Genomic DNA, 26,122 nt, shown 5'->3' with positions numbered 1-26,122 from the left:
AAAATTAGATAAAATTAGATAGAATTTTAAAGGCGATCGAGATACCGGAAAATCTAGGAAAACGCTCTAGTTATGTATTAATTTGAGTATTTTTATGTGTGAGAAGCCGTTCTTTTTAAAATTGAATAATTTTTTGTGATAAATATACGTTTTAACGAGTTAGAAAAAAAAGGTAATGTGATATATTAAATATATATTTCTAATCAGAAAAGAAATCTCACGTACAGAGACACCGTTATTCGCAGAACTATGAAAATTACATTGTATGAAAAAGTGAATTATTTATTCTTGCAAGAGTTATGTGGATATTGTGTGAATCTTGCTGTAGTTAATTTTCTGAATAATATTAATAGTTAATATATAAGAATAAGTGACAAAATTTTAAACAAAATAGAACAGATAATATATGACATATGACTAAGTATAATTTGATTGAGAATCCACTTCAGATATATATTTAGTCACCCCCATTGATGTTTCTTCTCGAATTTGTTTCGCTTTCTTTGCAAGACTCTCTGCACCATCTTCTTTACCGCAGTTGACTGCTTTAATGATCACCGATCAGTAATTAAAAGAGAGCCTCCAGAGCTCAAACGGCTAATAAACGTTTCCGACGATCAACGTCGGAGATAAGAAAACAATCCTACAAGGCAATAGGCCCCGATGGTGGATTGTACTGAGTAGTATCGCAATAAAAAAAAGAAGAAGGATTCTTGAGCGAGAATGTATAGGTCGGCTCAAAGGATAAGAGCGAAGGCAGAGGGCGATTCTCGTGTCCCGAGATTCCTTTTCTGCCTGCTGCCATCGACGCACGAATCGGAAGGGACTCTATTGGAATTGTCAGACCGTTCGGATAAGCATCCGGGATGCTAGTCCGCGCACGGAACAAAATTGCAAAAGAAAACGAAAGAAATCGAAAGCAGACGGGTCCAGTTGAAAGAGAGAGAAGCCGAGCAAGAAAGGGATACCGCGGGTTTTTTTCTCACGCAATTTATTTTTGCTCAGGTTACGTCCGACATTGACGCCAACAGCATTCTGAAAGTCTCAGTGGAAAATCGAAAAACAAAAAGAATAAAATAATGATTATATTATCAATGACAAGGGACACCTCGGCAGAGAAGACATCGAGCGAATGGTGAACGAAGCGGAAAGATATCACACCGAAGACGAGAAACTAAGGGAAAGAGCTGAGAACAACCTCGAGCCATATTGCTTTAACACGAAGGGTACAGTCGAGGAAAAGAACATCAAGGAAAAGATATTGGAATAAGCTGATCGAAAGCGTATCATCAAGAAGTGCGTAACGAAATTATCAGGTGGATAGACGCCTAATACTCTACTATTAGTGATAGAAGAGGGATTTAAGGCAAAGCTCAAAAAGAAATCGAGAATACTTTTATATTTTTATTCGATTTCGCATCTACGATAATGGTATGACGTATGACCGAACGAAGAGTGATACTAATGCGATCTTATGTATTCTGTTAGACGTGTCTCAACTTTTATTAGAATAAAATTATTTAAATCATGGTAAGAGAAACTCTATCGAGATAGTTGAATTAAATATGTATATTCAAAAAAACTAAATCATTTTTATGACTAATCTTGATAGTCGGTATAAAATAATGTAGAAAGTATCGATTTTATTTAACGTACGTTTTGTAAACAGATATCATTGCTATAATTATACAGAAAATGACAAAAAAAGAAAGAATGCGAACATTATTTATAGAATAAATTATTAAATGCTTTTATATATTTTCTAATCGTGGCATTATGATTAAAAACTTCAAGACATGTTTTATTTATATTCTTCTTCCTAATGTTACGATATTCCATCAGGATAAGTCGAGCACTTTTTAATATATTTTGAAATCATTGGTATTTCTCGTTTGATGATATTTACACCTTGTTACCTACAATCACCAAAGAGTATTCTGGAGTTCCTACATTCGCCACTACAGATAATAAAAAAACATCATAAAATATTTAATGCACGTTTTATTGCATCATTATAAATTTAATGATCTTTAGGTATGCAATTACATTATGAAATAATTGTGTGAATGAAAATTCCTGTGATGTGTCAGAATTTCGAAAATGCGGCAAACTGCTGTTGGTAACATTAGTGGCGGTGCGACCACCAAAGTATTATATATAGTTATATATTCATAAAGGCAGAGTATATCATTGAATGATAATATAATAACCTCCGATTTTATACGAATTTATTCATTAATGATTTCTGATAATGGTTCTGTTTCGAATTTATATATAGCTACAATTTAATATCCAATACAAATTTTTTTACTCTATTATTCATCAAAATTTTGCCCCAATTTTTTTGTAATATAGAAGCTATAAATTAAATTCATAAAAGAAAGTATTACAAAATAAATGAACTTTTATAATATTTATTAATTTAATTGTTTTGGCTTATTACTTACTCAGGCACTAAGACTTGTTAATAACATGCTAGCGTACAATAAATTTGTCAAGCAGCGCAAACGTATAACTAACGATCTTAATAACATAACAAAGCTTAAGAGCATGGTAAGTTATTATAAAGAAATAGTCATTTCGTTCGAATTTCAACATGTTATTTATTGCAAGCGAGCTTGAGAAATGTAATTATCGTAATGATGATTTCGTAGTACATCTGTATGGGATAATATTGTCAGATTAACAACGACCTAGCGTTGTCGCTTACAGGTGACACGCAAATGTGTATGTGTAATTATTATGTTGCCTTTGCATCACGTAAAATTATATGTGGTAATATGTACACAGCGAGAACGTTAAATATTAATGTCTTTAGCTATAGTGATAGCTTACGAATAAATGGAACGTTTCTTCTCGTAAAAAATAGATATCCAGAGCACCATGTTTCGATTAATTTGTTATGTACAACAGCTGCGCCTTATTCATGGCGCGGGATGAGTACAGATGGTAGTCGCATTCGATGACATCGTTGCCGCCGCGTGATATTTTGCTGCTCGCAAACATATTGTAACACGGTGGCTGCTACTCTTTCGATTAACGGCAAGATTGCAGTATACCCGCCGCAGCCGATTCGCGAACATCGAGAAATAAACGAGGAACAGAAACTGACTAATACACGCCGCAAAATTTTATGCCCTGTACTCAGTCTTTCTCATGCGCGATCATTATCGTCGCGGCCGTCTAGGTCCCGATTTGTGACACGCTATCTCTGGCGCCGTACTGTCTGTCTCGCCCCGTGACGAGTTATATGTCGTCTGAGATCAAGCGCGTTCGCGTCACGAAGAAAGTTTGTGTTTATGTTTATAATGGAACGAAATCAAATATTTCTTTTTCGTAGAGGTGCGGTTTGAATGGATTCCGTCTCAAAATCCATGGGTCCTCAGTAAGTGTCTCATTACCGAGCCCAAAGATTCTTGGAGGTCCAGTGTAATTTCGCTTGTATAGTCTCTTCTCCGCCCTCGATAGAGCGATGAGCGGGGAGGAAGTATTAATCGGTATTGAAAAAAACGCGTAATTTACAAACGAGAATGTAAAACGAGACAAAGAGAAAAAAAGAGCAAAATGGGAATTTGTTTGACTGTGGCATAAAATTCCTCGCTGGACCACCATGAAGGCTCGAATACGACGCGCGGTCCCGCGATACTTTCGAGACTCCTTGGTGGGATCGTATAGAGTAAATAAGATCACAAGCGTCATAGAGGCCCACGAGGGCCCCCGGGGGGTTAGAATAATACGTAAAAATAGTATTCGTTTATGTGTACCGTGTATATGTATGTATGTATGTATGTATGTATGTACGTGTATATATGGTATATGTGTGTCGGAGTATGAACATATGCACTTACAATATATTTATTATTATATACACATAAAACGTCGCTTCGGCTGCCTGCATCGTTTAGTTGCTTAGACGCCGCGCAGTTGTTTAGACAGAACGTGAACTCCCCTTACTCTTATATCACATGTCGTATATAAGAAGGCACCACGAGTAAATTTAGATCGAAAAGATTTACGATGAATTAACGTAATTAACATAACGTGCATTCTCGAATCTTCAGCATCTTTTGCTCTGCGTTTTTTTTAAATAAAGGGCTCACTAAACATGTGAGAAATTGTTAGCATCTTCGAACGTCCATTAGTTGCGTATACGTACGGGCAAATATCGCACCGGATTTACACTGCACGGCGTTTCTAAAGACAATTCGCGTACGAAAATACACACACACTTACATATATCTATATAATATAGATATATTTAGAAATATATTAAAATTTTGATTTCAATAATTTTCAAATACGTTCTACGCAAAATTATTATTAGCGTCGATCGGTACACAAAAATAATACATACATATATATAGATATGATTTACATATATATGTATCACTAGCCGTATTACTTATTACGCAACATTAACGTTCTCAATCGACCGTTTTCAACTTTCGTTTACGCACGTTCTGGCTTTCCTTATTCAGGACTGCGCATTGTTCCTGGTATATATATTTACAAATGCATTTCTGTAATTAATGACAATCGTGTTAGCGCGTAATTATAATTTTTCTCAAAAAGAAATTTGAGAATAATCTTTTACTCTTTGTAGCGCCTTGTGATTGTTTTCGGCATGATGTATAAGCATGATGATAGGTTTCACATAATGTATAAGCGATATACTATTTTCTTTCTGTGGATTACCGGGGAAACACAACAAAATCGATGCAAGCTTAACAAAGACTAGGCACTTCAGATTTCGGGATCACACACTTGGATCGTAATAACATCAAGAAAACATCATAATCTACTTTTATTTCATGTGCAAAGAAAATTTCATGCATTAAAAATTTCCACATTATCATGCATTAAATTACTTTGCATCTTTGTATTGTTGTCTTAAAGATATTTATTTGTACGAGATATTTATTTGTTTCTTAATTAAATTTTCAAAAATATTTAATTAATCGCAATTAATTCTTAAAGTAATTTTTTAAAAAATTTGTAAAAAAGTAAGTTTTGTATTGTTTTAAACTATAACTGTATATAATTGAAAATAGATTCATTTAGGATACAAGATGTACACATTTCTTTCTATATTTATTTCTCTTTTGTGTGTCCCCGTAACTTTTCACCCCTATTAACTTATATTTTCGAGTCAGCTTGACTCATTATGCGGAACACCATTGTTCACGCCTGGAAATGCAGGTTATTTACGAATCGATTTCATAATAACTTAGCATGCTAAGTCCCTCGTTACGACTAGTCAATTGCCTCTTTCAACGCAGCTAATTGTTCCTCGCCAAGCTTCACCTTGTCCTGTATCTCGCGACCGTCCACTATCAGCTTCGCTTTCATGTTGATAAAATGCTGGTAGTCAGCAAATTCCTCTTCATTCAGGTACTTTGCTAGGATCGCCGACATATTCACGCTACGTTTATCGATATTATTCTTCAGAATCTTCGCTTCTTCTAATTGATCCATTAGCTTATCTCGTTTGCTCTCTAAAATTTTCTGCACAAAATAATAAAATTGATATAAATAAAAATTTCTAATTGTGTATGTATATGTGTCGTTGCAAAAAAAATGCAATGCTTAAAAATTTACACATATAAAAATTAACATAGATATAATTATCTATAACGGACAGATAAGCACTTTGCATGACCATTAAATATTAAAAGAAAAACCGTTATTGCTCGTGACTAAAATTATGCATTTCTTTTTTATTGCATTTTTTTGTACACAATAATTTGATTTAGCGTATGATCTATTATTATAAAGTATTTATTCGATAATTTTGAATTGCGATATATTATATCTTATTTATAATTACTTTTAATTGGCGATGGAAGAGCGTTCGCACCAAGCATGCGAGAAAACAAGAAGTTTCATACTTACTCTCTCCGCATGGTCGGCCGGCATGCCATAAAGGGCGTTCTCAGCGCGAGCCAACCTGCCGCTGAGGCCGAGAAGAAGGCTCGTAATCTTGCCGACTTCCTCTACGTGATTCCGATACTTGGACGCTTCCGGCGGGCGAGCCACAGCGGAAACGCGAGCGGCGACTCGCGCACCCAGAGTCTCGTTCACCTCACCTTCCTCCCTTACGGCCTCCTGCTCGCCCCTGAGAACCACCAGCTTCCTGTCGAGGCGCATCATCAACTCCTCCTGAAAAAATCATCCATAGTTCTAGAATACCTACACGCATGAGTCGATACGACGCTATGAGAACGCTCGTAATTTTTATTGCGAGATTCGACAGACCAAGAAAACACGGGGATATCTAATAGGCGAGGTAATAATTTCCTATATGAACAACTAGTTAGGTAACAGTCCGGCCTTAAAGATATATGATAAGTAGAAATTCCAAAGCGCGGTAATTACATTTTACATAAGGCTCAGATTGTACTCGGAGGCTCGATAGAAACGATACTTATTATCGTTTTATCTCCGCGTAATCATTATTGCCCCACTGCCTAGGAGCCCCGCGACCGCATACCGATCAAATTTAGTCGCGGGCAACCGTATAGAGTTAATTATAGCACATCCGACGAGCGCGTTTAATTATGCTTCGGTTTGTGGAGTAGTACCTTTTTCTGCCTAAGGTCAAGGCTGTTCGTTGGTACAACCGCCGGCGCATCGTCTTGATGTGTTAATCCCTCCGCGTCCCTGGCGTCTCGCGAGTATCTCGTCAGGAACCTCGCCTTTCCCTCGGATGTCGTGAAATAAGCCGAGGTGAGGGACAGGGGGCTGGTAGAATCGGCTGACAGTGGCGTGACGGGAGCTGAGGGTATCGTTTCGTGTCTGAAAAGAATTTATTACGATGATTACACCTCCGGTTGGTTAATGCGGACTATACCGGACCCGTCCTCCTCTCTATCTCTCTTGCAGTATTTATGCAGAGATATTCCTATAATTGTCATCATTGCGAGAGGGCAGGGAATTGCGTCAATGAACGTGAGTCACGATTGAATTAATCCTCCACTGTTTCCGAGGCGAGGCAGGGAAAAGCAGAATGATTTGCGAGTGGATGCAGAGGAATATTTTGCGGCGTAGAATTCGCGGTTTATTTTCGTAATCGACATCCGTGATGAGTAACAAAGTCATACACGTGATGCTGGATTCTCAAGTTTATGGATGGGAAATGCTCGATCAATAAGTAATCCATAAGCCGGCCGAGATTGTTATCAGTTAAACGACAGCATGCGCGATCCTGTACATCTAGGTGAGTTCTATAAAAAAGAAGAAAGTGATAAAGGAAAGCGAGTTGTATCGAACCGCACATTTATTTAAAAAAAGTTGTTCAATTGTGCGATTTGCTGGGAGTTACGGTTCGAGATCAGTTAAAAACGAAATACCACGGTTAAGAAGCGGAAGTGGATTCCGCTTCTTGTAATTATCTCTTCAATCATTATTTTACATGTGTATATCGGATACGTCCGTACGAAATTGTCACGATTTTACTGCTATCTAAAATTGCTTTCGAAAGTGCCGATTTTTCTTTCTCCCCGCCGTAAAATATGGTAGAAAGTTCGCGCGTATCGGCTAAAACTAATTTAACGTAACACGTCGGTCTCTCCCTCGATGATTTTCGGCCGACTCTTAAATTCATCGGCGGAGATTTTATCGCGTCCTTGAGCACACTTTGTTCTTACGTGAAATTTTTTAATTTACACGTTGTTATGTAGCCTACGAATTTTCGACGCCACTTAACACCGCGACCGCTTTAGCGTCCGGAGGAAACAAAAACGAGAAGTTGTATATACTTTTCTGGAGGGCCCATTTCCATTTCCCGTTTCGACTTGTTGCAAGCTCGCCGAGCACTTTGTTAGTACGATGCGTCACTTTCAGCCATATGTTGGAGACTGGCAAATAATATGATGCGTAGAGAACAAGTACTGAGTAGTAGTGCTTGACAATATCATTTATGGCGGATTACGTAACAGCCTCGGTTCTTTGGCACTTTCTCTTCGAGCACGGAGGAAGTATTGTCCGCGTGAGTGCGCAAGATAGACCGGATCGACGAAAAAGGGAAGAGTCGTAACGTCATAAAAAATAAAAAACAATAGACAGTAACCGTGAAACGCAAATGGTTGCGATAGTACGAATATATCGAAAAACCTAACAATAACTATAAATTCTGAATTATGAGATGTTCCAATATTTTTTCAATGCGATGTGCGTAAGACGTCTGAGTCGACGAAGGAAAAAGCGGAAGCAAGAATAAAAGGGGCAACGTTACAAAGTAAAGAAAAAACCATCTGCACTTGCTTGTTTGTACAAGTTTGTACATGACATTCCCGACCGCTGCTGCTGGATTTGTTAAATTCCATTTTATCATCAAACAACAATTCCAATCCAGACGGCAAGTTCATTAATAACGTCCGTTAAGAATTTCGCCGTCTACATAAACGTTGCTAGTCGAATAATAAAGAATCCCTACACTGACGTCGGGCTTAAACGAGATATTTTCGGACACGTGCCGCCTTCTTTTCGCACGAAATATCGTGTGAAACGGCGGCACACGATACATCTGGCGTCCTTCCAAAAAGATCCACGCAGGTTTATTTTACCTGCCAGTATAGCGACCACACAGAGCGCGAGTGTGCGATTGGAGAAATTTAAAACGACAGTCGGCAAAATTGAGCAAAAAGAAACTTCCACTTGTTTATTAAAATTATACGCCTCCTAGACGTGCGCGTCGACCAATTAAGTCGAGTAAAGAGAATCGCGAATTTGCACTTGTAATGAACGCCTTCGGATTCCGAGGCATTCAAGTTGATTAATAGCACGTAATCCAATGCTCGCGAGCACGTGAAAACTATCAATTATCGCGTTTGGTCTATATTTATGCTGTCTTATCTGCTTCGCCCGTAACAACAATCTTATACTGACCCTTGCCGATGCGGCCGGATGAAGACAACGCGCGTGATATCGGCGCGGCGTGAGCTGCCTCATAAATATGCTTTAATTAAGTGAACTTCAGCCGAAAAAAAAGAAGAAGAAGAAAAAAGGAAAAGAGAATAAGAAGAGCTCACTTTTTATCGTCCACGTCCGCGTCCTCGCTGCAGGAGGCCGTTGACTCTTCCAAGGAGAGCCGTCGTCTTGTTCGTGGCTGCAAGGTCGCCTCCACCCTGAACAGGCCGGAAACGTAGTCGGTGGGTTTCTTGTGCTCCGGCGCTGGAACTGATAAGAAGCAAAAAAAAGGGACATCATCAGGCGTTCTCGGTACGCGCGTTTCCCTCCTCGCACACTTCGTTTCACGCTCCAGAGATCTCCGCGTTCTTATGGAAGCCATAATGCGACAAGGGATTGCGTCGAGTATCGCGACGGCGCGGCGCGCGGTGACGGCATATAATTGAATAAGGCAATGTCGTGTCGTTGATTAAATTAGCGCTTATTAAAACAGAGGGTTATTGCCCTCGAATGCTTGACTCTACCATGTTACGGATGGTAATTGCGCGCGCGTGCTCGCGAGTGTACGTACATTATCCGCACATTCGAGCGAGGCTAACGTACGCGTGTACGTAAAATAAGCGTGCGACAGCGTAAGTGTAACGGCGACTGGATAGATCGTATATACCTATATATATGTCAGTGTGAGTTCTCTGCGTTAGCGAACGCCGTTTAAAAATTGAATAACGTATCTAATTGAATCAATTCCATTGGCGTGAGTTAATGGTAGACGTGGAACAAATAATAAAATCGTCGGATGAACGGTGCTCTTCAAAAACCATTACTCACGCAATTGAAACGGAACGATGAAGATAAAGAATACTCACCGAGTATGGGCACCAGTTTGTCGTTGGGACTGAGTTGACTGGCTAAATCCTTGCTGAGCTCCTCGCACTCGATCTCCTCCGGTAATTTCTTCCTAGATTCCGGAAGCGACCGTTGAGTTTTGCCCGAGAAATCTTGCTCCGTATCCTCCAAGATATCGGTTTGCGAGGCGGCGTCGCTGGTGGCCGCGTTCACCCGAAGCACGACCTCGGTACGTTGTACCAACGTCAATCCTTCTATGCCTGGCTGGGGCGACACGCAGAGCGATGATCTGGGAGACGACTTGTCCTCCTCGACCGGCGAATTTCTCGGTGAGGAGGAAGAGGATGTTTTGAAGACGCTTGAGATCGAAGACGTGGACGACCTGCCGCCAGTCCTAAATTTCGAAGATGAAAGTCTCTCGATTCGCGATTCCGTGTCGCTCGTTTGACTCAGTCGGCTCGGCGAGTTGGATCTGTTCCAGGAACCTGTATTATCCGTTTGCGTCGGGCTGGAGACTTTTCTGTTAGAGGCATATTCTATCCGAGCTTCGTTCCGCGCGAGAGAGTCGAGAGAACTCTTGGGAGACGATCTGGACAGCAAAACTCGAGGCGATACGCGAGCATCTATCGATCTTCCTGAGGAAGAGGTGCTCGAGCAACTTCCGGATCGTCTCGGGACAGCTCCTCGTGGACTTGTAGTCTCGACACTGTTCGGTGATCTCGGCGGTGAACTCGTTGGTGGTGGTGGCCTGTCGGAAAAGATGGTAGCTTCTATCGAGTTCTGCGTTTCGTGTCTTCTGGCCCAGCCATTATCGTAACTCGTAGCGACTGACGACGTTGTCGTGCTGATAGAATACGTGGATATCGTGCTATTTGATGTTGACACACCACTCATCCTCTTCTCATTACGGCGATTTAATAATTCGATATTCTGCGAGGTCATCTCGATCGTAGCGCTTCTCTCGCGGAAGAAATCATCGCCGGCGATTGGAAGCGGACCGCTGATTTCTCGTAGCTGCTTCTGGAAGTAAACGTCCGAGACTCTTGATTATTTCGCGGAAAGTCCGGAAACGACAATACGGCACAATGAATAAAATAAAAGTGAATGAAATATTAAAATATTTTTAAGTTTAAAGAACGTAATTGTTTAAGGCACGTAAATTGAAGAAACTGGAGAATGTAAAATTATCAGAATAATGATAACGAAGTAAACGCCGAAGTGCGTAGCACGTTATGCGAGCTCGGCAATAAATTGAATGCTAGAGATGTGTAAATTGAATTCGCGCGTCCTTGACACCGCTATATTTACAAGTTGCAAAAATAGGTAGACCGTTGAGATGCGAAAAACACGTAAATATCGCTATTACGTGAAGGTAATCTGTCCGAAGATAATCTCACCTCTCTATTTTGAGGTAGGGGCTCGCAGCTCGCTGCCAACTTCCGACGTTCTCGCTCTAGCTGCCTGTTCCTGTCATTAAGGACCTCCACGCTTTGCGGCGATAGTCTTTCCCTGCGCTGCTCGTAGTCGTGTCTCTTGTCCGGATGCCTCTTTTCTTGATAATGATGATGATGATGATGTTGATGCCGGTCCTCGAGGTTGTCGTTGTTGTTATTTTCGTTAGTACGAGACCTTACGTCGCTGATCTGGAGCTTTTTGTTGAGATCGTGCGAGAGTTTACTGACCACCTCTGTCGAATGTTGCTGCTGTTGCTGGGAACACCTCTCCTCCAATCGATGATGAAGAGCGTCCACGCTGTATGACTTGGAGAGATCAGAATGTTGCTGCTGATGATGATTATTGTGATAGTGATGATGCTGTTGCTGTAGTGGATGATGCGGGGTGACACGTAAAAGTACGGGATCGTCGTGATCCCTAGGAGGCGACCAATCGTCCATTCGTGAGGTTGGCGACATGGTTCTTTTGTAGCTGCCCTCGCTATCGGGAGCACCACGCTCTCGTCTGTAGGCCAAATAGGAAGCCTTAGACTGGCTTCTGAAATAAAATAAAAACAGTTTTACATGATGCAATGAGCTGCGCGCGCAATTATAATCAACGATAATGTCGCAAGGAAAAAAATAAAAATATCTTATCTGTTTTGATAAGATATTATGCCGAAAAAAATATGAGTATATATTTGTCGAATTCTCAGATCTGTCGATACATAAATTTATCTAATTCTGATAAATTAATTTTTGGAAAGATTTATTAATTTCCGTATTTATGTTCGCTTTTTATTTTATCGCAATTCAAAATGCGCCGACGCGTTTTGTTGCGATGGTATTTTTATAACTAATTCTCATGCACAGCTGCATCAAGTAGAAACGTATCCAAGGAAAGCAGACACGTGTATACATGTCACGTGGATGTTAAATGGATGTCACGTACATCTAAATCTTCTTTAATATGTTAGACGTGATAAATTGAATCGAGTAAAGCTATTTATATAGTATATATTTCCAGAATACTAATTCTTAGGTTGAATTAGTAATTCCAGATAAAATGTTACATCAAAAAATCGCTAATAAAATATTAAATAAGAGATATTTTAACCATTCGATTATATAAAATATGATTGTAATTGCAATACAGCAGATGATTTTCCCGACTGTCACGTATCTAACATTTCCATTATAATGTAATTAACTTAATACAAAGTCTTTTTGTTATACATATCTTACGATTCAATATACGTAAACGAAGATAAATGAGAAGAGTAGTGAATGTAGAGACCTAACAAACCATGTAAAAAGAATCTCCGAGAGATATCTCACATAAAATCGCTCTATTGTCCGTATAGATTTGTGCAATTATAGCAACGTATCCTCAATGATTAATTGTGCGGTAACATTGATTAATCGTCGGTCAAAGTCATAAATATGACTACATTTGAAACTCATAGAACTTGGCGGCGATGAAAACAGTTTAATCGAGACCGGATACGGCTACTATTGTGTTACATTGCATGAATTTTAATTTCTCAGCATACCTTTACGGTTCTATTAGTTTCTCACGGGCTTCTGTATCTTTCATAAGCAACCGCAAGAATTCTTACCGGAATGCCTTGAAATGGTTGCAATGTTGCGTGGAAGCGTAACTATTCCAATAAGGCATCTTCGCGTTAATCGTGCGATTTAATCGTAATGATGCTTTTTACATAAATATTTAAATATAATATTATTTACATATATATCTGTATATATAACTCTTCAACACATCGCTTCAGAATCAACTCGTTCATGACTTATACGATTTTCTTTAAGGCACAACAATGTAGTTATAAAATAATATAAAAAATTCTCTCTTTCTCTCTCGCAAATCTATTTTTATGTTCTGTCTTGTGTAAATAGAAGTTATGAGCACGCAAGACGCGATCTACCCTGACGAGCGTTTCGTTCCTGCCCTGGAAGATAGAGATCACCGAAGCGAGACTAACATTTGCGACACTAACATTGCTGTATCGTTCCAACGTTTATAATTTTTTGAGCACACGATCGAGGGTCCCTTCGGCTTAATCCGAAGCATGCGTGTGGCACTGATTTTTTTCTTCTTTAATCGGATCACGACATTGAAATGCCGTCACTGTCGCGATATCGCTCTTACATTCAGATTGTGCTCGATTTAAGCCCGTCCATATTTATGACAACGTATGTAACACATAATGTCAGATCCCGTCCATGGGCTTACAAAGTCGTGTCACTGAAACGTCGAAATTATTATTCTTAACGGACAGCTTTAGATGTTCTCGATTTGTTGCTATCTCGATCAAATAAAAAACTAAATGGTAGAATAATATCCTATAATGATCGTTGCGCGCATGCATTAATCTTATTCGATTGAGGCGATGGAAGGGCGACATTTTAAAATTTGCGGCACGGAGGAACTCATTTCTACTCGGTCGCCCAACCTCAAAAACGTCCTGCTTTCATCCTTAAAAGATTGACGTGATGGCTTTTGCGCAAATTGCTCCGGCTTACATTGCTTAAATTTTATTCTTTCTCGTCGCGCATGTCTAAGGGAAATGAAAGTTTTTTTTACCGTAACAAAACAGTTAGGAAAGAAAAGCCAAAAGTAAAAATCGCGTCCGAATTCTAATCACGTAAGGAAAATCGAATTCTTTTGCAAAATCGTATTTTAGTACATATTTTCGGCGCAATGAAGAACTAATCTGACACGTGACATTGCGATTTCAATTATCATGAAATGACATACGTATAATCTATTATAATTGAAATAATTGCAACTCGTAAAGTATAACAAGGGACGCTTTTACAAATGTCAAGATAAATATTTTATTAACATTAATAAGGCAATCCATAGAAAAAAATATACATTATGTAATTTAATATATTTGCACAGTATGTGCAATGTTAATGCTATAATTTACCATGATATATCCAAATAAATACAAATATTAATGCGCTGTTATTCGCGCGTTTCTTTTTTTTTTTTTTTGCGAAATTAATCAAAAAATGTATCTCACAAGTGCTTACCTCGCCGGATCGTAATATATCCCGCAATTTTAAGTTGTCGGTAGTAATGAGGCTCATTCGTAAAATAAGTAACGATCCTGTCCGACGAAGAGCAATGAGTAGCGCACGCGAACACGGGGCCTTAAAAGTTACATCGAATAACGCCCATATGTAACCGCGTACACGCGCACCGAACGCCTTTCGCGATATATGTTTCTCTCTTTTTTTTCGTGGCCGATTGAACACGGAGAGAGATAGTCATCGGTTTAAAGATAAAATGTACAAACAACGAGAAGAAGAAATTAAACGCGCGCCGTGCGTATCGCGAATATTATACACTTCGCGACTTTCCCGACAATAAAAATGTACATGTGTCATGTGTCCCTCCGGCACTCCCTTGAGAGTAAAAATCGCCGTGCTCTTCACGATTTTATTATTCCTAGTGGCTGTGTTTGTGATGTCAACGCATAACTTATAGATAAATACCAGCGAGCATCAACAACAAATTTTGCACTGGTGCGTTCGATAGGAGTACTGTGACGCGAATGACAAAAATATACTTGCACGCCTAATGATGGCACAGCCGCGGGACAAAACGTTGAATAATTTATTATACTGGGATGAGAGAATACTGGTTGATCAGTAGCCAGTTTACGTACTAGTATATCACGATAATTGATGGCCGGTGTTGTATTCGTCTTAGCACTCCACGCCGTCTCGGCTATCACGCCCCAACGACTTTGTGTACCAGATAAATGGTAAAGTGTTTATCTATACAGTCACCCGGCGTACTCCGAGAGAACCCGATAAGAAGTTCCCGCAGCATATCTGTACATTTTAAAAGATAATCTCGCATCTCCAAGTTCTATCGTCTAAAAGTAGATATATTCGCCAAGGTATACCTAAGCGCGCGATAAGGAGATTTTTCTCTCGATCGTTTGCTATGATTCACAAATAACAGTCATGACTATTTACCTGCACGCTTAAATAGTTTCACGGACATCGCGGTTAAACGAGATTCCGTAACATCGTTCTTCGTTTAGTAATCTCTATAGAAATTTCATATCGGATATATATTTATACCTCCTCCTTTACGGAAATCAATTACACAGCGCGTTGATATACTCACAGAAATATGCGTCAATATTTTATGAAGCTCGATAGGAGTGTTTCCCGTCTGCGATATTGATATGATTCACGCAAGCGTATACGGTACGTACAGCGCTGTAACATTTATAGATACGTGCGACGACGTGCATACCGCCACCATAAATAAAATGCCGTACACTTTGTTCGGCATCTTAATTATGCGAATGAATCGTGTCGTCGTTTTAATTAAGATCGAGAAACAAGATACGGGGATCTTCCTTTCGGTTTCGTGCATAAAGAGCTCCATAATATTTATAGATTTCTAGGTACGCACCCGACATGTATCACGGTTGCAAACAGAGAATCATGTTCGTTCCTTTGTCCGACAACTTAATTATGCGACGACTGATGTCGCGGGCTTCCGTTGATATTAAGAAACGAGGCGCCGATCTCCCGTCGATCTCGCGAACGAGTATGCACGAGCGTTGCACTGTATGCGCCCCGTAAATACGCGTCCCCGCTCGATAGACTACACAGCGAACATCGATACGTCGATACGGTTGCATGCGCGATGTCTCGTATTCATTAGAGCAGATCTACGATCGGTAGACACCGATCGGTCGGGAAAGGCGATCGGTCATTACGACACCCCGGTAATCTCGAGGCCGAGTTCGACTATGCGCACGTACATAGGTATTCCTGCCCGTCGGTGTACGCGCGCGAATTAACCGCGCGAGAGAAGGAGGAAAAAAGAAGGAAACGCTATACAAGCTCGTGGCAGTCGTACAATTTACATATTCGGCCGTATTTATGCGGCAGCGATAGTTCATTCGCTCGAGCGAATCGTCTCGCACCCCGGCGGAACGAAAGCCAGCCTACCGGGGCCGCGAGCGACGTTCGCTAGTTCGAACTAATTTTATAGAACGCGCATTTATATGTCACGACGTCGAAAGATTATCTTATCGGCGACGATAAATTATAAATTCAAACATCTGTTCTGATCGTTCGACTTAAACATTGAAATTAGCAACGCGCCGGAAGAATCAATCGGGGATTTGATATTATCTACGTAATTAGGCGCCACCACGACTAAACTCTGACCGCGTCCAATGGTGCTTAATGTTTAATAATTTTCTTTGTGATTCGAAGATTTGGTAACGCGAACGTCAATTGCAGTATGTTAAATCACTGGGCGAAAGAAAGCTACGACCTATAAAACCGAGATGTCGGAAGAACTCCAACGCTTGATATTTTCCTTCGTTGAACAATTCGCTTTTCATAACTGAAAATCGCACATAGAATATTATCATTAGACGGTGTGGTATAATCGATCTCACGTGGTCTATTGTTTTCATATGAAATTAGTATTGCATACAACGCGGCAGATGTTATGCAAACACATATCGATATCTGTTAGACTGAATCTCGGGCCGCAGCACACACCTACGCGTGCAACGTGTATCTCCATGCAAGCGCGTGGTATTAAGTTTACGTTTCTCAAGCTTATGTCAGGTTTACGAAAGGCGTGGGACACCGATCTGGGTATGCATTAAAGTGATTAAAGAGTGCGAGAGACAGGAAAAGTTAATTAATCGGCGGAAATGTTCGACGCGACGCGACGGCCGTAGACGCAAGAGGTGAAAGCCGTCTTATTTATTTACAGCACTTTATGATGACACGTCTCTGCAAATAACATTGTTTCTTTCTTCCACGTCGTGGATGTTCCAAACGTGCAATTTTGTTTTTTTGAATTTCCGTGGCGGACGTGACGAAATGGTGGACTACGGAAGACACAAGGCTGACGACGGCTCTTTGGAAGACAAGCAAAAAGACAACGACGCGCGGCCACGTCTTGTCGTTTTTCTGCTACGGCAGAAATGGAACTTTTCCGCTAAATCTATTATAAGTCCATTAAGCAACGTTTGCAGTAGTAACGGACGCGACTTAGCGCCGATGTCTGACAACGCGCGTCTTTACCTACTGCAAGAACAAGCACGATTTGCGTAAACGCGATGAGCGAAATCTCGTGTCATTCAGTATGTCGGAGTTAACCTTGGCTCACTTGCGATTTCGAAAATCGCTTTGTGGTCTCATGAATAGTATAAAAGCCGATGAAACATGTATACATTATCCATAGACACTGCTAATTTCCTTTAAATGCATGCACAGTTCAAAGGATTGGTGAGAAAACGGTCAGTCGCGTATCTTAAGTAACTTCAGTAGAAGTAAAACGGAAAGTTGAAAAAGCTCTAACGTATATTTTTCTTTGTTAGAAAATTTATTTTTTATCCCTAAAAATCTCATATGCGATAGCACCATTAAATGATGGACACTTTTTTGGAAATATCATAAATATAAAATCCAATATTTTTTCTCAACTTTATCAGATTTGTTCAAATTTCCAGATCTTAGTCTTGCGTGGCACAAGCTACGGTTTTCAACCTCATCTTCGAGGAAACCACTTCTGCGGCCAATGTACCTCCGCCTACTCAACATCGAAGAATGAAGAGTACTGTTATGAGCGGTCGGTAGCTAACCCAACGGATTACTACAAGCAGGAACGGTCAAGTATTTCACCATTTTCCCATGGTACTTAACATGCAGCTATTGTAAATGAATCATGATGGAGCCTACGAACTTTAATATAGTTAAATCCTTCATTGAAACAATATTACGTGACCACTATTGTCTTTTACAGACAAATCGACTCTTGCGAATAGCACCAACGATTATATTATCAGCAATAAAATATTTCTAATACATATTGTGTTTGCGATATTTTAAGATTAGAGTACAAAGCAGCTGCAAATATTTGTGAATATAAAAATATCTTTATTTTATATTCGCAAAAGAGATATTTTACATTTCAAGCGTAATTTCAAGACATAATGACATCTGCCCGCGTGCTTCCTGTTTATACAAGATTCTCATAACCTACTGCACGCGGACAATCTAAATGACAGTTGCCCCCATCGCGAACGTCACTTACGAAATCAGAATGCGTAGTATGAGTAACGTGTGAGAGCGTAAACACCACCTTCATGGGTAGACAGGTGCCTGCCCTCGCGACGGATGAAATTCGGGTCGAGTACTCGATTCCTCAGCCAGCCGCGTTTCCTGCCAAGGGAAAACTGGCACTTTGTCGGGCAGACAAAACTTTCCTCGCGGTCTAGCGAGGCAAAAAAAAACGTGCTGTCGCGTAAGGTGAGCGCGAAAGAATCGCGTAACGATCATCTCGATGCAAATGAAAGTGTCGAAACAGATGAGTTACGTTGCCTTTATACACTCTGGTTTAATTTCAATTACAAATAAACATACTGTATAATATTACTAGGAATAGTATACACGGTACAGACTATATGTGTTGCATGATTTATGGGCGGTTAGATAAAAATCGTTAGACATACCGATATTACTGCGAGAATGAACAGGAGCATAATTCTATTTCTGATATGGATAATAAATGGTCAGAAATGTGTGGCACACTTTAACAGGACGTTTTGTAAGAGAGCGATCTATATCAAACGACTGTCAGCGTACTACGAGGAATGACACTCGAGTATTCCTCATCAATATTTGCAAAGTGTTATGCCCGCAGAGGTATGTCACATTTTCAAGGCTTCGCACGTGGAAGCCGTACTTCGTGTTGGAAACCTGTCGCGTCGTCCCCAAGCCCCCCAAGCTTTTACTCTAGAGATATAGAATGAGATATGTATGTATATCCAGGACATTTAAGAATAGGATAATTTTCATGTAGCACGAGCATTTGAGTAAAATATCTCGAATACAAAGGACGCTGGTATAAAATTAGATTAATAGTTTTTACTGTTTACAGAAAGTTCACAGAAATTTAAAACTCTCCTCAAATTTAAAAAGATTTATTTTTGTCTGAACATGAAACGGACAATTATAAAACATAATTTTAGGTGTGAAGATTTCACTAATTCTTTCGGATTATCTGGGCCATATACGGATGATAATCGCGCGCGACGCGAAGCGAATAATCGGACCGAGATAAATACGACCGAAATAAGAGTCGAAAGCGAAACGTGACGTTTTTCGCGCTCCGTTGCGATAAATTTCATGAAGTTAATCGCCCGAACTTTGTATCATTATTTGGTACACACATATATAGTCATTTTTATATTTTTCATGTATATAAGTGCCCTTAAATCAGACAGCGAGGAGAAATAATCGTTCCCGAAATTAAGATTGTATTATATTATTGACGTTGATATAAATATCTTCGCAAGTGGAAACGTCAGAGTATTGGGCAATAGCAATCAATTTACATAATAAATGACGCTGTAAAAAGACGATGCATTTGTTACACGTTTCCGCGTTTCGTCTCACAGACAATTCTCATACGGTGAAAGCAATTTGTAACGGTAGCATCTACGTAAGTGAGCAGCGCGAGATCTTTCTGATTTCTATTAAGATTATAATATCAGGAGCTGCTGCTGCACACGCGCGCGAAACATTATCGACGCTCGAAAACGACATCGTAATATTTCCGAAAATTATCGAATAATATAAGGTTTTTAGCAAGAATCGTATGTCGACAAGTGGCGATAAGCATATTTTGCTCAACGTCAGCCCCCTTTGTTCCCGCGAAAAATCGCACGATGATACAAAACGTCGGTGGCGTGGGAAGAGAGGGTCGCTTATCGGTTTATCGTGCCCGCATGGCAGCGGGCTAACGCAAACGTTATCGCGCACACATACGTTCTCGCATGGATAATATATTCCTGATGTGCTCGACTGTTCGCCGCCATCAAGCTCCGTTCACCTGTTTGCTGATTCATAAAAAAATTTAATGAAAGCCACGATTTTGATTAATGTCCGCGCGAAATCAGGTTTCGACACTTTCCTCGAGTGTTTTCTAGTTGCGAATCGCCTCGACATTAAGTGAGCTGCATACTCTTATGCAGAGTATTTAATCTTTCATTATCAAAAGATAAGTTGTTCTATCTTTATTTATTATAAAAGCTAATTTCTGACACTAAATAATTACATAAAAGAATTATTATCAAATTATTATTAGATAGTGATTAAATGTACGCAACTTATTACAAAAAAAATTATACAAAATATGTATCTATATGTATGTATTTAAATAAGATTTCTATATTATTAATCAGGTAATATTATGCGATATTATGTGATATTATATATATTAGATGATATTAATACATTTATCTCTTTACCAAATACTTTATAGATTAACTAATTCGCTTTTGTAAAACGGAAAAGTATAATTAATTAAGCCGCTGTGAAGCAGCCTGATTAGCTAGGCGGTACATAAAAATTACAAAGCGCGCAATTGCCTAGAATAATTGTCGTTATGGAGTCAAACGTTGCGTGACAAACGGCATAGACAAATAAATTTGTTAGCCACTTTACATAATTTTATGTCTTTGGAAAATAAACCGTGACGCGATTATGTGACGTGGAAAAACTTTTACGAGCAAGGAATCTGCACAATATTGAAGCACGCCAACCTACTTTCACACTTGGCAACGGGCTGCACTCGGAATGGCAATTTAAAAGCGCTTGTGTATAGTGAAGCTCGACTCGGTTGTTCGTACTTCCTCGTATGTTGCTTGAACTCCTTGTGCTAATCGTAGTAGGTTAATCTTAAAAAGGACGGAAGAGGCGTTTAGAATAATACGTGGTAAAACTACAAAAAATGGACGTTACGCTTACAACACATACACGAAGAATTATAGAAAATAATTTATAAACTCGTAAGTAAAAAATAAAACAAAGAGTTGGGAAACAGAAACGAAATCGTAAAACAAATAAAGAGTTTGAATGTGTTATGTTAATACGTAAATTATATATAAGTTAAATTCACCTATGTGTAGATTTTATCGATGAATATCTTTTCGTATGTATTAATATAAAATATTTCTGCAGGAAATCTTGTGGCTTTTTTGTGAAATATCTTACTTCGATGACGTGATTCTATGAGTACCAGTCGATAACCCGATATAACAAGTAATCAAACGTGTAGTTACTACCGAAGAAGATATTATATATATCGCGCGAAGACGATATAATGATGACCTTCTTGAAATTAATAGCTTAACTGTATACTCAAACTATGATTTGTATCCATATACAAGATGCTCACTCTAGAAGCCGGTAAACACAGGGATGACGTTCGATATTCTTATTGAACAAGGTGCGAACGACCGTGAAGAGGCAGCTCTCCAGCTTGCGCTACGTGCGCTGTTTAAATAATGCTATTTCATGAATCATGGCTCTTCGTGCTCGGTTCTCACCAACCGGCTCGTCAAACGTCAATAATACGGACTTAAAAAACGTCAATTAATATGTAATTAATTCCGTAAATGGCGAACGCATTAATCGCATTATCTTACAAATCGCGTACGACGCCAAATATTTTCTCACGGAAGGCTTCTTGTTTTAGGCGACGTTGATTTAATCATGCCGCAAATGGCATGTGAATGACGACACAAAGAATCATGATTTCATTTATAATCGTCGCAGTGTCTTTGCGATTGTTTGCACTTTAAAAAATTTTACAAAACAATGAGTCACACGCCATGCCAAGGCCGCGAGCTGGGATTAAACAATTCATTTTCAAGTTGAAATTACTTGTTTTAATAAACGCAGTTAGAGATATATATACGTCTGTTGTTGATTCGCTTGTTTTAGTTTGATGACAGCTAGTTAAATTACAGAAAATATAACGCAAAAAATTGTATTTTCGTCGTATTATACCTCTTGAAAGAGAAATTCTTGTAGACGTATATATCTAATTAATCTTTACATATATTGTCCTTGTTTATTATTACGTTCTCGAAGTTAGATCTTATAGTCAACAAAACTAAATCGATCACCTCCGTAAAATTTATGCCGTCGTAAAGTGATTTCTTAAGAAGGCGGAAAACGCGCGTTTAACGCTTTTTAAGTGTCAACGGAACGGGGGAGTAACAAACCCGCCTGACGCGTATTCACCTCGCGAATTGCTAGACGGAATCACCCACGCGTATCTGCCTCTGGAGGTGAAACAGCAGGAAACCGTTGCAGCGGGATAGCCATCAAAATGAGACGTTGCTCGACATGCACATCGCGTCGACACCCACCCACCGTCGCGCTACGCTTTACGCGCGGCATGCGAGCGCATTCATGCGTCGCGCGATTTTGACACGATACTTTAGCGCGACAGTTTTCGGCGGTGCTTTCTATTTCTCGCGCGCGAGCAATCGGATCGACACACCTGGTCGATTCACGGCGGCCGCGGCGATGACTCAGGAGTGATCTCGCGATGGACTCGGTCTGACACTTCGCGCTTCACGCCAAAAGCCGAATAAGCGCTCGGCAGAGAAAATCCAACGTTGCCTAGAAGAACGGAGCGTAGAGAATGCGTAGAAAGTATCTGTCACGGGGCAGGGCACGTAGATACGAATCGCCAGGAGGGCCCCGGCAAGAAGTACTCTCATTTTCCACGCTCCGGTGAACGGCGACAAGGTCTCGCGATGTGGTCCGGCCGGGAGATGGAAGATGGAAATCGGCGCGCGCGCGCAGGTCAAGGCGCCAAGACGCCTAGGACAAAGGGTAAGGATAGGGATGGGACTGAACCAGCGGGGTCCGAGGAATGTGATAATAGCGCGGGTAACTAATTGTCCCACGGCAACATACGGAGCCACGAGACACGCGTTAGCGACTAGACGAAACGGCATTCACCGGAAGAACACAACCGCTCGCTTCGTCTCGACTCTATGGTTGCACGTCTTTGCCTGGTATGTCTTTGCTGGTATGAGAACGCTGCATTTCGTTTCTTTAGTCACGTTCGATAATGTACAAGTCTCCTATGTTGTGTGTAAAATAATTATTTCTATTATAAGTTAGCTTAATCAAAACATCAAGAACTGATCTTGAAAGATTACAGTTTTCTTAAATTCTTGATTATTTAAAATTATTTTAGTAAAAAAAAGATAAAAAAAAGGCCAGCCGTGTCTTGAAATAAGATGCGACTATGAATTATCTCTATGTTTAATTCCTCGTTCTTCATTCCTCTCATTGTGCATGGGCCCTAAGAGTTGCAGCCTCCTCCGTCGTAGGGAAATCGGCATCTAAACGAAGATATAGTCGGCAATTTAGTGACCTCGCATACCAGACGTTCCCGCGCTTAAAGCAGTGCGTTCCAGTTTTAGTTTTCTCGCAATTCGTTTTATATATCTCGCGCGACTTCTGCTTCCAGTTCCATTCCCATGACTGACTTTGTGCATCATGATGCGATGCATGTGCATAATATATGGAATGTTATTTGAAGTAGGGTAGAAATCTTGTAGGAAGTAAAATATCAATCGAGAAGGAAGAAGGTACACAGCTGCGGCAGCAGATGTTTAATCGTCGTCTGACAACAAGATCGGCTACCAACTACACATTGCGGCAAATGACAACCAATTCAGTAACGCCATTCTGAATACACGATTGTTGCACACATCTCTCTCTCTCTCTCTCTCTCTCTCTCTCTCTCTCTTAAAAAAAAAAAGAAAGAATTAAGCCTCCAATATAAAGCTGGCGATAAAAATCGCGTAATTTACATAATTATTGTTAACAAATGCTGTCCTTAACAGCGATGAAAGAAGCTGAGTGCATGGCATTATATTATATTATAGTACATAATCACGAGCTTAGGTGAGTGGAATAATGGCGGGTTTCGGAGATATGCTGCCTCTTAATTAAGTGCGCAAACTATACCCTTTTATACCGTCTTTGATATTATGTTAATATCAAAAACAGTTCTTATTATCTTAGTCACGGGGCAGAGTCTCGCATTTGTCAGGGCACACAAAGCGTAAACTTGTAGAGCCAGAGCATACAGTATACGATATCACGTTTAGGATCTAGGTAGATAATCATCTGTTAATGACGTCTGAAAAATTGAAGAAAAAAGAACTGTTACATTTCCCTCCTCCAGTGCCGCATCGTGAAATTACGATGTCACTTTGAAGCGACAAGCATGAAAACCGCAGCGAGCCTTTCCTACACGGAATACTATGCCGCGTACTCGTTTCAGAAATTAATGTTGAACTAGATGATGAAGACTAATTGTAAATGATTCTGCCAATCGTGGGAATCCGCGCTGATTACATCGCAGGCGTTCAGACTGCTTGGAAGATCTAACTGATTAACTCGTGGCCGGCTCGTTATATTAATCATTTCCTTAGAACGACATTCTTTCGAATTAACGACGATTATCCAAAGGAAAACAAAAAACTTTATATTCGTTCACAATTGCCTCGTTACATGCTTTAGAAAGATTCTGTTCAATTTAATAATTTAAGGTCAAAATTAAAACGATCGGCGTACAGTAAACGACGCGATACGGTCATCGGTAACTGTCATCAAGTTGTTGAGGATCAGAGATCGCACAGGAAGAGAGAAGAATTCGCGAAATGCCAGAGTGTAATGGCTGAAAAGATATGCTGATAACGCGACGCGCTCGGTTAAAGGAAGATAACGACGAATAAATAAAATAGAAAAGAGAGTGGAGGAATAAGGGAGAAGGGAACGGATGGAGGCCGCCACGGATAGAAAAGTAATGAAGCAAAATGTAAAAACGCTAAATGGTGGGAACTAAACAGTCATTTCGGAGCGTCGGAAGACAAAGGATAACGGAAAAGACGATTTGTAAGGTAGCTAATGGAGGCGGTGGAGCGAATATAAAAGAGTCGAAGCGAACACTGCCGGACTAGAAAGAGAATCGGCCGCAGTTAACGGTTGTAATACGAAAGAGCACGCTACCGACTACCTAAGAGACCATTTTGCTTATTGCCTTAAAAGACCCTTGCCTCACAATGCGGCGACATTATACTGGAGCTGTACTCGGAAGCGATCGTTCGCGAAGCGCGGTGTTAGATGTCGATCGTGCGTATACCGGTTGCTTGCGGGCGAGTAACAGATCCGACCGCGGAATAAAATACAAGGATGGCTTCATTCAATACTTAGAAAGTGGAAAACAAACCGCCGCGACGAAGCAGCTGCATAATGATGCAATTCACGAGTTGGACGACCCGGATGCGTGCTTCATTTTAATATGAGAAACTGGTGAGATCAATCATTCAGCAGATGGACAATTTTTATTAACGAATCAATCGTGAAATCGTTCAGTGACGGAAGACCAGATCGAGGCATCAGCCGATTACGCCTTATGATATGAGACTGAAATACTAATTGATTATATTCTCTTTACGACCGATCGTAATTGCGAAAGAAGATCGGCGGTGTTATATATCGTTGGTGAGACAGAGAGTGAGATAAAAGAGACGAAAGGAATTTATAAACACATGTAAGTGTCACCGTTGTGAAATCGTCATCGCACTGAATCGATTTCGACTAATTCCGTCTCGTCTAAGAACTCAGTTTCACCGGAGTAATTACCGCGTGGCAAATGAATCCTGTCTCCTTCTCCCCCCGTAACATTCCATGGTAATGACGAGGGTACAGGGTGGCGCGAAGAGAAGAGCACTGGCAATCGGTTCGGCACACACAAGAGAGACCAAATTCCCAGAAGACGATAGAGGAGCGTCTCCAAACAAAGAGACTCTTGTTCTGTCGCCTACGCGTACGCTAATATACGCGAGAGGAAAATTTCATGGCGAGCACCTTTGACTTACGATAAGGTTCATGGTAACGTGAGCGCATTCTTTGATAAATCAATCAACTAATATTATTAATTTATAGAACTGCGTATGTGGTACACAAATTGATTAAATGTGCGTTCTCTATATTACCAATAAACTACTCAGACAACGAATAATTGTGCTTATAGA

General features: G+C 40.1%; 1 protein-coding gene and 1 long non-coding RNA gene across 5 annotated transcripts in view; one reads left to right on the top strand and one right to left on the bottom strand.

The window, feature by feature from the left end:
• LOC143896629 (uncharacterized) overlaps positions 1-18,429 on the top strand; it is a 78,228-nt gene extending 59,799 nt beyond the window's left edge. For both annotated transcript variants that reach the window (XR_013256712.1, XR_013256713.1), the window contains one exon: positions 17,717-18,429. This is a non-coding gene — a long non-coding RNA (uncharacterized LOC143896629). The remainder of the gene's footprint in view (positions 1-17,716) is intronic.
• The window catches only part of Shrm (shroom), a 157,768-nt gene continuing 132,433 nt past the window's right edge, over positions 788-26,122 (bottom strand). For 2 of the 3 annotated variants that reach the window (XM_077404564.1, XM_077404565.1), the window contains 6 exons: positions 11,151-11,745; positions 9,774-10,773; positions 9,030-9,177; positions 6,582-6,795; positions 5,893-6,159; positions 788-5,505 (listed from right to left, as the gene is read on the bottom strand). In XM_077404564.1, the coding sequence (XP_077260690.1) occupies positions 5,254-5,505; positions 5,893-6,159; positions 6,582-6,795; positions 9,030-9,177; positions 9,774-10,773; positions 11,151-11,745 (2,476 nt within the window). In that variant the 3' untranslated portion in view covers positions 788-5,253. The remainder of the gene's footprint in view (positions 5,506-5,892; positions 6,160-6,581; positions 6,796-9,029; positions 9,178-9,773; positions 10,774-11,150; positions 11,746-26,122) is intronic. The other variant, XM_077404563.1, reaches the window with a different exon arrangement.

Source organism: Temnothorax americanus, unplaced genomic scaffold (genome assembly GCF_048541705.1).
Source record: "Temnothorax americanus isolate GAGA-0224 unplaced genomic scaffold, ASM4854170v1 Scaffold19, whole genome shotgun sequence".
NCBI lineage: Eukaryota > Metazoa > Arthropoda > Insecta > Hymenoptera > Formicidae > Temnothorax > Temnothorax americanus.
This window is presented reverse-complemented; position numbering and strand designations above follow the sequence as displayed.